The following is a 12,342-nucleotide window of genomic DNA, read 5'->3' on the forward strand; positions in this document are numbered from 1 at the left end:
CGAGGGTTCCGTATTAGTCGTATTTATTCGACATTTTTTACGATAAATCAAAACTATTATGCATAAAAATAAATAAAAATCTGTTTAGAAGGTACAGGTAAAGCCCTTTGATATGATACCCCACTTGGTATATTAATCTTACTTTGAAAGTTGAAAATACTTATATTTTTTCAGGATGTAACCACAAATTAACAGTTTTCGGATTTTTCCCCTTAAGGGGACTCAGTTCAGTGCTTTCCTCATACAAACGTAGGAGGGAAATTAAGACAATATTCGATATTCTACGCACAAAACTAAGAATTGTATCGATTTATCTCGTCATTATCTAAGTTTATTGATATATAAAACATTGACATTTAATGACAACTTTGGGCGTAAATAAATAAGATTAGGGATATGAAAATTCTAAAACAATTTATCATTAGACGTAGTTTATTTATTCATTAGTTGAAATAACTTTACTTTGCAAACATAAATTCAGCAGTTTATTCTCAAAAATACTTTTCCTAAACCCTTTTCGCGCGCTTGATTTCAGTGAAAATCATCGTGCCTCTCAACTTTCTCATACAATGTCAAGTGAAAAGCAAACATGTTTCCCACGTGCGCTGCCAATATCGGTCGAGCGTCCTGCGTCACCTTAAGTGTGCTATAAGAATTGACCTGCCGAATTTCATGATTCTAGGTCGACGGGAAGTAACCTCTAGGTTTCTTGACAGACAGACAACAAACTGATCCAATAATGGTTCTGTTTTTCTTTTTGAGGTAGGTATGGAGCCCTAAAAACTGATAAAACCCATTCCACACGGAATAATCCGATCAGCAATGAAATTGTGTGTGAGAAATTGGCTGTCTAAGTATATCAAATTCAGTTACCTACTGATTTATTACACCAGCCGTTTACATGGGCGCCGATAGTACTGATTCTGATTTCTGACGCATACACTATTAATATCTGAACCACTCGAGTATTTCTTTGTGACAATTTTTTTTAAACATTTTTCTAAGATATTTTTGAAAACATGTACAGTCAGCAACAAAGCTAGGTATGCACCTGCCAGTACAGGCGACTATGGATGGGTTTATATACCCTACACTACACGCTCCTACCTACTGTACCTACACGCTCGCCCCACCAGTGAAAGGGCATACATCATATTATAACCTTTTTGTCTTAGCACCATAGATTTATGTATTACTTCGTAAGGACGGAGCCATTGAACAAGCAAAATGGCACCGACTCATTGGTCCTAAAATGTTTATTTAGCACCAATGCAACCTCAGAGGTGGCGCTGATTTATTTGGTTCCAAAACCGTGAAAATTTTTGTTCGCTTGGGCATATTTTGTCATTTATATCGAAGCTTAGCACCTAATCTTCACAACCCAATAGGTCCCCACGACGCTCGAGTAAACACTAAGCTTTGTTCTCCAACAGCGCCCCCCTGTCAGTGTCATTCAAGTGCCAAAAGAGCCTTGTCGCACTGTAATTTATTTTCTGGGATGCATAAACACTTTTTTATTTTAAAATTAGTTTTCGGAATGTGATAGACCATCTTTGATAGATTTTTATCATTGTTATCTTGATTGTTATGCACTTGGTTATGCCTTTGTTATGTGATTTGTGCATAGAGATAGTATTGTGCCCATGGATCTAGAATACAAACCGGATTTAGTACTTGACGATATAACCGAAAGAAAAATAGATTCTATACTATTGTGATAAAAGTTATTTACCTATGACATAATCAACTGGAGAAAACGTACCGAGCGAGAGCCACAAACTTGAAGGTCGGTGTCCCACTCGCACGCTAGAGTAAACATGATTTTGGGTTTTACATAACAGACTTCCAAAAAATAAAAATTTAAGAAATAATTAGCTTGAAGCCGTAGGTGAAAATATAAAGGGCAAAAATGCTACAGTCTGCAGCAGATTTCTATTACTGTTTCTCCAAGGCTAAATCTTATGGGGCTTGAGCACGCTGGAATTGGAAAGGTATACGTCAACTGGTCACGACTACGAGGGTGTGCGACGCGGCTTATCTCGCAAAGTTTGTTTTGCATCAGTGATCTGCCACGTGTAAGTAGGTCGTGAAGATTGGACAATGGCTTTTGGAGCGTTTAATCATTCATATTCATAATCATAAAATTAATCGGCATCATCACAATGTGTCGTTCAGGAAATTGGAAGGTATTAGTAACTACAATGTCTGGAAATTCAACATGCGCCACACCTTGATCATGGATGCCTTATGGCCATGTATTAAAGGTACAGAAGAGCCCGTTGACCCATCTAGAGATTTACGGGCTCTTGCTCGTATTAGTTTAGCTGTGAAGTAACAAAAATAATTAACAAAAAGTACACACTATAAAGACTACTCTATCCCACACATTTTGTTTCTCAGAAAACAAGTAACGACCTTTTGACGACCTCCCTGGCGCAGTGGTGAGTGCTGTCACTGTGGCTTATACGTGGGAGGAGCAGTGTCTGAATCCCGGCAGGGGCATTTTGAGAATCTATAATTTCTAAATTGTCACCGGTCTGGTCTGGTGTAGAAACCGATAACGGTCCCTTCTAAGTTAGTCCGCTTCCACCGTAGACTGCATCATCACTTACCGCCAGGTGAGATGGCAGACCTGGGCTAACTTGTAACAGAATAAAAAAAATCTTTATTTCTCTTCTTGGTTCAAAAATAATATGTCAAGCATATGTTTTATCAAACGCTTTTTAGGAGAATTCACATCAACACCACATCGCAGCGGCAAAAAGTGGTTAAGCAGTGATTATGTGTGAATAGTGTCGCGGAGTAGAATACATAGTTCGTACAGCCGATAGACGTTGGGGTCCCAAAGTGCTGGAATGGCGACCTCGCACCGGAAGACGCAGCGTTGGAAGACCCCCCACTAGGTGGACGGACGACGTTAGACGAGACTCAGGGAGCCGCTGGATCCAGGCGGCGCAAGACCGTGGCGTGTGGAAGTCCCTACAAGAGACCTATGTCCAGCAGTGGACGTCTATTGGTTGATGATGATGATGATGATGATGATGAGTGTCGCGGCAGCTTCTTGCAGTTGCGTTGTGGTAACTGCAAAATGTCGATGTAGTTGCGTTGTCGCTTGTAGTTGCGATGTGGTTGCATTGTGTGCAGACGTTGTGTTCGCGATGTGGCTGGCTACTATGAGGATGAGGTCGATATCACCCATACGGTTGATTTTGGTGACAAAATGTGGTCCGTGTGAAATAAACTATTTATTTTAATACAAATTAGTTCCCGCCCACGGGTTGTGGTTGTGGTACCTACGTGTGAATTCTCCCTTAGTCTTTACAAAACTAAAGGACAGTATGCCTAATGATGCGCTACGACCTGAAAAGTAGGTACATGACTTTATTTTTTATGATCAAATTGTACTAACGTTTTCAATATAATATTATTTAGATATTGGGTATCTATAATACCTAGGATTTAGAAATGCCTATGTAGTAATGCAAATTAGATATTGCCTAGTAAAAAAAATAAAAGTTACACGACAAGAGTGATATAGCGAAATTTTCGCGTCGTACGAAATTCGTTCTGCGCGTGGTACATTTTTTCGTATTATTTATAGAAAGTGAACCGGCGGGAGTGTGCGCGCGCACACGGTGCGGCGCGCGCGGGTCGAGAGGACTGGAGTCCATGGAGCCCCCATCGTTTTCCACCACCGGCCCCCAAGTTGTCAGAGCGGCCCCCGGTAGCGACGCCAGCCTCGTCCTCTCGCTGCCCTCCGGCTCACCACCTTTCCATTACGAATGGTATGTTCTATTTCTAGCCTTACTCCCCCCCACTCATAAATAATGGTTTGTGCGTTCAAATATTTGGAACTTAATGTTTAGAAGACATTTTTCATCCAAAATCAGCTGCTAATGAAATAGCTTGTGTTTTGCTTTAAGTTCTCCGTAAATCTACTTAATTATTCAATATTTTAGATCGTAACTATACTAAAAATTAAAATAGAGTGCATAGTGAATAAAACGTATGCGCTTGCGACCGCGCCGGTACGCGTTGTTTGGTTTTCATATGTCGATGTATAAATATACAGACCAGGAAGCAATGTCTGAATTCTAAGACACTCGACTCCATTTTTTGTGGATGATTAGACCAGAAGTTTCTAGTAATGAAAGATACTTATCTAATTATTTAGAATTAGCAGACTAGCTTAGACTAGGATGCTCGGGATTACATCCGCGTGGATTTTGATTTGAAAAACTTTGATTTTCTGGGATAAAAAGTAGCCTTTAATACACGTCTCCGGGATGTAAGCTACTTTGTAATTTTGTCAAAATCAGTCTAACGTGAAAGTAACAGACGGGACACACTTTTGCATATATAATTTCAGTAGAAAACCACTAACTATGGTTTTGTCAAACATGCGACATGTTTGGGAAATATACCATGATGATCTAGATGGAGTAGAAATAACTTCATCCAAGTCAGGATTTTATGTTTAGGTACTTATCTACTAATTTAATAATAGAAGGTACCTACCTAATAAATAAATACTAAAATTAAAAATTAAAAAATAATCTTTTATTTGGGACCAATAAATCAATAAATAAATAAAGGATTAAAAAGTAATGGTTTGTTTCATCCCTGATTTTATCTACCTACTTGTGTGACAGCTATTTATCTTGGTTGTAGGATTTATTTTAATAATTTTAGTTAAGTTTTTCTCAATTTAATAGCAGTCATGTTTAGTAGGTAGGTACCTACATGGTTGTAAGTAGGTATTCAATGTATTTACCTTTTCACAAGTTAAAAAAATCTATTAAAAATATGCTCCTGAAAAAAGCATATTACACAATTGAAGATTATCTAAATGATAAAAGAGCGTGGATTTGACCTGCAGGTCGTTCCGGCGACGCACAAGACTGCAAATACTATTTTATACATGGCATAATTTTGTACCTATATCAAATATTTGAAAAGAGCAACCGCCGAGTTTCTTGCTGGTTCTTCTCGGTAGGAAAGGCATTCCGAACCAGTGGTAGATGCATCCGACTATTCGAAAGTACTTGTAAAAGTTTATTCGAATAAAAAAGATTTTTATTTTTTATTTTTTTATTTTTTATTCATTACATAGAGTTATCTCTACCATAATTATGCTAGAATGCGGTGCTGCTATAATACCTGATTAGTACTTACGGCACTGGGGATAGTAACTTTTTCTTACCAAAATAAACATGAGGTTATCAAGTCTATAATTTCCTATCAGGAAAAGCGCCATCTTTTCCAAACCACCTGAAACAGTTTCAGTGGATCGATATCCTATTTTCCGCTCTACTAATGCCATCTGTAGGCACGAACGTACTCGTATTGAACTCAACGTACGTAACTCGTACGTACTGAAGTGAGCGATTTTCATAAACGAGAAGTAACCCTGGAACCAGAACATGACTAGGTACTTAATTGATTCTTATAATGTCACAATCGCTGTGTATAGATATAGCTTTTACAGTATCTCTTGTCAGTACTCAGTAATATTCACTATGGCTTGGTTCATAGTAAGGTACCTATTTCACGACTGCGGCATGCCTTGAATCTTTACTGAATAGTAAACAACAAATAGCGGCGCTAGCAGCGCTTTTACAAAAATATCTTTTAGTACGCGCAGTACGCGCCTGGCCATCGCGAACTCGATTCGAAACGAGATGAGCTCCCGCCATGGGCAGCAATTGTTGCAAGGGTGATGCAGCAGGGAAACCCCTCGGACGGTTGAGTTCTTCCATCTACAGCAGGTATTTGTGGCTGGCTTTCCTCATCGGCCAAGAATATCTCGGTGTACCATGGGTGATTCGTAGCTTTAGGCCGTACGTAGAAAAGCAGTGCAATCATCAGTGTTTTGGTCAGTCTTATAAATATTATGCTCTCAAGTTATGGATAGTGGTATGCTTCGTTACAAGTATAACGGTTTGATCTTTCCTGCTCTTTGTGAACCCAGTGATGTAATTCAAATTTCGTTATTAATACCTATTTCAAAGCTACCTGGCTAGATCTGTAACATGCGCATGAGTTGAAATAAGTAGCTACCTATTTTATGGCTCATCAAGCAGCAGTATAATTTTGTTAATCATTGCTTCCGAATCATGAAATAGTACGGCCCAAAAATTTTGTTGACGTAGAGACAAAAATATTCCAAGGCGATCGAACGAGTAACATGTAAGTAGGTAGGTAGATTTCATCCGGTCATCCCTATAGATTGATACATACTATTCACAATGTTATTGCTTTATACATGAAACCAACTATGAAACCTGCATAGGTAAATTTAAGTAATACTTATAAGTATTAAAAGACTAGATTTATATTTTATAAGTAGGTGTTGCACTATCCCGTTTTAATATTACAAATTCTTAAAAAAAGAGATATCAGATCACTTTTTAGTAATAACATCGCATTTGCGCACTTTATTTATTTTTCGTCTGTTTTTTGTATGGCAATAAAGAATTTATCTATAACTAGCTTAAGCTAGCAACTTCGCCAACGTGGACTACATAAATTTCAAACCTCTATATCACTCCTGTGTTGAATTTTCAAAAATCCTTTCTTAGCCAATGCCACGTCATAATAGCTATCTGCATGCCGAAATTCAGCCCTATCCGTCCAGTAGTTGGAGCTGTGCGTCGATAGATCAGTTAGTCAGTCATTCACCTTTTCTTTTTATATATTTAGATAATAGATCTCATGAAGAGTAATGTTTAATAAAAGGTCAGGCTCTACTAGGCTGTACGACGATAATTAGCTGTCTACAGCATGCAAATTAAGCCGGCGTGCGAAAGAACTTAAAAACCCTAAAAAGCTTATAGGTAAGCAAAAACAAAAAATAAAAAACAAAAATTCAAACAAATCTCAGAAACAAATAATGCTTGACATCTCCCGTTTGAGAGTCAAGTGATTTGACCATTTTTTTTGTTTTTAATTTTTTTTTACAGAACAAATTAAAGATAATAACCCTTGCTGTGAATTTACTGTATAGTCTGCTTAGCCTAGGTATGAGGGACTTATGACCGAGATTTGATCTGTAGATTCGGTGAACAAAAAGTGAAGTAGGTAGGTGGTAGGATAGGTACCGCGGCATATGAGTGGTATGTGCCACTCATGAATATCTAGAATAGGTAACTGTTGAGGAATAAAATAGCCTAATCTTACTAGGCTAGGTGTCAGTTAAATTCATATTTACATTCATGTTCAATTTTTATAATATTTTCAACCCTCGAGTTTTCAACCTTTTAAATACTTACTCGTAGGTTAGGTATAATCAAATCAAATTTATTTATTTTATGTAGTTAACAACTGTAAGCTCAATGTTTGCTTCCATGCAACTTTGTAATTGATGAATTCGACTACTGTATAATAGCCTCGACTTATTTAATACTCGCAAGTGTCCTTTTACACAAAAAAACAAACAGTCGAATCGAAAATCTCCTTTTTTTTAAGTATGTCATACAGACATATTTAGTCCGTACAAACATAACTACAGATCCCTGTATACATAAAATTGCACTACCTATGTCAACAACGATTCCTTGGCACGCTTTAGGTTTATGTTGTTATTATGACCTGAGCTGAGACTGATCGGTGTGACATTTTTTCGTACCACTTGCTCAAAAAAGTGACATTCAATGCCACAAAAAGCGTACATAACAATAGTCATTTTTAATCTGTTAAAAACAGGGAAAGAAAATTGTACTGAATTTCATTCATCCCCTAGGGAGAAAATGTGATTTAAATTTGGAATACTTAGGTACCGAAATTTATACTGAACTTATTATTTCTTTTTATTTATTTATTCAGATACAAGATAGCCCTTGACTGCAATCTCACCTAATGGTGACGATGCAGTCTAAGGTGGGAGCGGGCTAACCTGGAAGGAGTATGGCAATTTTTATTAAACCCATACACCTTTGGTTTCTACACGGCATCATACCGGAACGCTAAATTGCTTGGCGGCACGGCTTTGCCGGTAGGGTAGTAACTAGCCACGGCCGAGGCCTCCCACCAGACAGACAGACTACATCTGTGTTTTTTTTTTAATTACCAACATAAAGAATGTTTAACAAATCCAATTTAGACACAGCAAAAACCACGAAGGTTTACACCATTGAGTTTGTATATAAAGCATTATACATCTTTTTGAAAAAGGAATACGCATTTATTATGCAGTTATGATTATTAAATAAAATTACGAAAACCGTCAAGGCCGTATGAGATTGATGCCTTTGCTTTTCCGACAAAATAATATTAGTCTAGGAATTTGCCGCGTTTTTGTTTTCTTCAAATACATAAACGTTAAGTTTATTTTAATTTTTTAATAGATATAGCGAGCAAGCGAGCAGGCGGGTCACCTGATGTTAAGTGATTACTGCCGCCCATGAACATTTGCAGCACCAGAGGAGCCGCCGATGCGTTGCCGGCCTTTTAGCAATTTGTTGGTCCGCCCCTTGAATAACCCCATGTTATAATCTAGTGGGAACACCGCCGATGGGAGTTGGTTCCACAGTTTGCACGTGCGTGGAAAGAAGGATCTGGCGCAGCGGACGGTCGAAGTACACCAGACACCCAGATGGTGAGGGTGAAATTCCTTACGGTGGTGCGCGGTGCGGTTGTAGAAAAAAGAGGGTGGAATGAGGTCAAAAAGCTCTTCAGAGCACTCCCCATTATACAGGCGATAGAACACGCATAGAGAGCTAACGTCTCTGCGGTGCTCCAGGCTTTCCAACGAGCCGGTTAGTTTGGGATCGTCCACAAGTCGAACAGCCCGCCTTTGGATCCGATCAAATGGAAGGAGTTGGTACTGGGGTGCTCCAGCCCAAAGGTGGGAGCAGTACTCCATGTGAGGGCGGACTTGCGCCTTATAGAGTAGGAGCCTATGCTCGGGCGCGAAGTACCGCTTTGCTCTGTTGAGCACCCCAAGCTTTTTGGAGGCTAATTTGGCCTTGCTTTCCAAATGATCGCGGAATTGAACCTCGCTCGAAATGTGGACTCCAAGGATCCCAATGCTGTTGGAAGGTGTGAGGGGAGTGCTCTGAAAGAGAAGAGGCAGTGTTAAAGGGGACTTCTTGGCGGAAAACGCGCAAACCTGTGTTTTATTAATTACTATATTTTATAATACCTACTTATTTTTATAAATAAGTTAATGTTCTAAAAATACGTTTAATAAATGCTTATCTCATATTATTATTGTGTTAATTTTTTCGCAAATGGTACGAAAAGTAGAGTATTTACCTCGGTGATAAAGCTGTCTCAGTCTTGGGTGAACTTAAATCCCTCGCTACACTCAGGACTCGTCTTAAATCCCTCACTTCGCTCGTGATTTAAGTTTTTAACACCCTCGCTACGCTCGGGAGTAAACCTCGAGTCCTTCGTTACGCTCGCGATTTAAATCGTCACCCGCGACAGAAGACACTGCTTTATCCCCTTGGTTAATAATCTACTATTTGTCAACCGTGTTTGCTGAATACTATCTAAAATACTATAAAACAAAGTCGCAATTTACGTTTAGCTAAGTATTCGTATCTATAATACTTCTGCCGTTTTCGCCATCACTAAGAATGTTTCTCGAAGATGTCCAGCAGCCACCGTCTGTTTTTTGTGATTGATAGCAGGCTGAATCTTCGTGAGTAGGTTCGGTTCAACGAGACGCCCAAGTTATCCGCAGTGAAAATGCTCGATAGAGGTAGCTATTGTAATTTCCTTCAGAGAGTTCCACTGTCCAATCAAACTCAGAGAAAGAGCTTGTGAGAGCCAGACCTTCGTTATTTTATAAAAGCTAAAAGTTACTCTGAGGCACATTATTCCCAACACAGATTCTGAAGTAAATATATAAAAAAATACAATTTATACTTTGACGAAAATTTTATACACCTTTGTTATCTGCCAAAGCCAAGATGATCCAAACTTCGAAGTCGCTGATCGTTTCTCCCTGTGCTGGGGTCGGGGGAAAATGTGCGCAGAAACTTTCAGCTTGTATAAAATAACGAAGGTTTGGCCCTCACGGGCACTTAGTCCATAATAAAACCTTAAAAAAGCTTAATTACAATAAAAAATGTTAGAATAATTTATTCTATTCTATTGACAAAGTCGTAGACTGCTGCGCTGCCGTCATGCTAATAGCTTTCCTCGTAGCTAAGTGTTATCATGTCTACGTGCACGCTACGTACGTGGCTACGGTAGGTGAACTAGCGTAGTTATAAACTAAAAAAATAACCGGCGAAATCCGCGTCTTTTAGGGTTCCGTACGTAATTTTTAGTTTTGGTCTTGGCCTTGGGTTTTGGCTTAAAAACTTATGAATATTTTATAAATCGTTTAGCTTTATGAATTGTTGTTTTCAGAATTTGTTGTTTAAATGCAGTATATATTATTACATAATATTCTGAAATTTCATATTCGAAACCATTTTATTTTTTGAGATAGACTTAGAACTTTAACACCTCCCATTTCTTTATTTTTTTAAATAAAAAAGAATAGCAAAAAATGAGCCAGGTTATCTGTCACCATATTACGAGGCTATTAATCGCGGTGAAATGTCTCGCAAAATTTTTTTTAGCACTAAGACTCCATGTCCTCAGGGTCTCCACGGCGAACAGAACAAAAATGTTACTCTCGATAAGAGAAGTATACTTGCGTCCCTTGCCGTTTTCAGATGTTTCTGCTGCGGCTCTTGGTCTTGATGCTGTCTCCCTGATATGATACGTGGCCAATGTGTCAACGCAAGTTGTGTCCCACATTAGCGCCCGTCCCCGTTCCCAGGGAACCAGCGCCAATCCAGCAGGTCTCTTGCCATCATCCCGACAATCCCTGCCAGCTCAGTAAATAAAAATAAATTGATTATTAGAATTTAAGTAAATTATAGCAAAAATATGAAAGAGTCGTTAAAATACGTATAATAATAAAGTAATAGTTACGCATGCAAGAATAATTTCATTTCACGTGACGGCCTGGCGTGTGACTTCACGACTGCCGCAGCTCTACTATGGTGAAATTAAAAATAACGCACCAGTTAGTACAAAAATTAGGTGTTGTGCGTAAAATAACAAGAAACAGTGTGGGAGCTCACGTGCGACTAGAAACTATTGAGCGATTAATTGTCTGGTGCGACAATCTAGGCTCGGTTAAAGTGTGAGGTCACACTCCCGCGATTGACTCACATTATTTAGCAACACGGTGAAACTTCTCCATTTACGTGATAATTTTGTCCAAGGGAAAAATTTATATTAAACTAGCTCGTGCTCCCGTGTATTCGTCCGCGTGGGCTTCTCTAATTTCAAACCCCAATTTCACCCCCATAGGGGTTGAATTTTCAAAAATCCTTTCTTAGTGGATGCCTACGTCATAATAGCTATCTGCATGTCAAATTTCAGCCCGATCCCTCTAGTAGTTTGTTCTGTGTATTGATAGATCAATCAGCCAGGCAGTCAGTCTCTCACCTTTTCCTTTTATATAATTAGGTAAATTATGAATTAAGAAATTATGAAAACATCATAATAAGAGATTTTGATATATTTTGACGCACACAACATCGTAACGAACGTAATGTAATTATTTGGTGCCACTTACAGTTACTATAGTATATTTTGAGTTTTTTTTAAAGGTTTAATATTTAAGTTGTAAAAAACAAACAAGGTGTAGGTGCGGTGCAACGAACCTATATACATCTGACAGTAGAAAACTATGACGTAGCATGGACTATAATAAAGTTATGCTTAATCTAAAACTTAACCTACTTATGCGATATAATTGTTAATGTTTTTAAATTTAATTTAAATTTAAAATAACTTTATTGTTAATAGATTTACAAGTGTTTTTGTTATACAAACACACATAATTCCTTATCATCTCATTCATTTCAAGTGATATTATTTCAAATAAAGAGATCGATTTAAATGGGTATTTAAAGTGTGTGTGTATCTATGATTATATGATATATATGATTATTATGACAAAATGTCCTTTACGACATTTGTCGATATGGACCAAGATATGGAGCTAGTACACTGGCTATTAACAGTGAATAATGAAAAGATTTTGGTAGCTATAAAAAGACCTCGTCGTTTAATACCGACTCTTTTCACAGACGGGCCGTATTGATTTTATCTATTTATAAATCGTCTCATTCGACACCGCGAGTGTTGGCGATTAATATTTTGTATTCTATAATGTTTATAGTTTTATACCTATCCGCCCCCCTATTACTTCTTGTACAATAGTCAATAGTGTTATCTAGACATCTAAGGTTCTAGTATTTCGATTATCTATCTTTTAATAAATGGGTTGAAGAACATTTATATATATTCTGAAACCTATTCATCAAA

The 12,342-nt window shown here is 38.0% G+C and overlaps 1 protein-coding gene across 4 annotated transcripts in view; it reads left to right on the plus strand.

Moving 5' to 3' along the window:
- The first annotated feature begins 3,330 nt into the window (after positions 1-3,330).
- LOC117995729 (uncharacterized) overlaps positions 3,331-12,342 on the plus strand; it is a 49,212-nt gene continuing 40,200 nt past the window's right edge. For 3 of the 4 annotated variants that reach the window (XR_011238405.1, XR_011238406.1, XM_069508540.1), the window contains exons 1-2: positions 3,331-3,367; positions 3,602-3,785. Coding sequence is in view for 1 of the 4 variants with exons in the window: in XM_069508540.1 (XP_069364641.1) it covers positions 3,346-3,367; positions 3,602-3,785 (206 nt within the window). In the remaining 3 variants the exon portion in view is untranslated. Of the gene's footprint in view, positions 3,368-3,601; positions 3,786-5,627; positions 5,769-12,342 lie in introns of those variants that run through there. The other variant, XR_011238407.1, reaches the window with a different exon arrangement.

This window comes from Maniola hyperantus, chromosome Z (assembly GCF_902806685.2).
Source record: "Maniola hyperantus chromosome Z, iAphHyp1.2, whole genome shotgun sequence".
Classification (NCBI taxonomy): domain Eukaryota; kingdom Metazoa; phylum Arthropoda; class Insecta; order Lepidoptera; family Nymphalidae; genus Maniola; species Maniola hyperantus.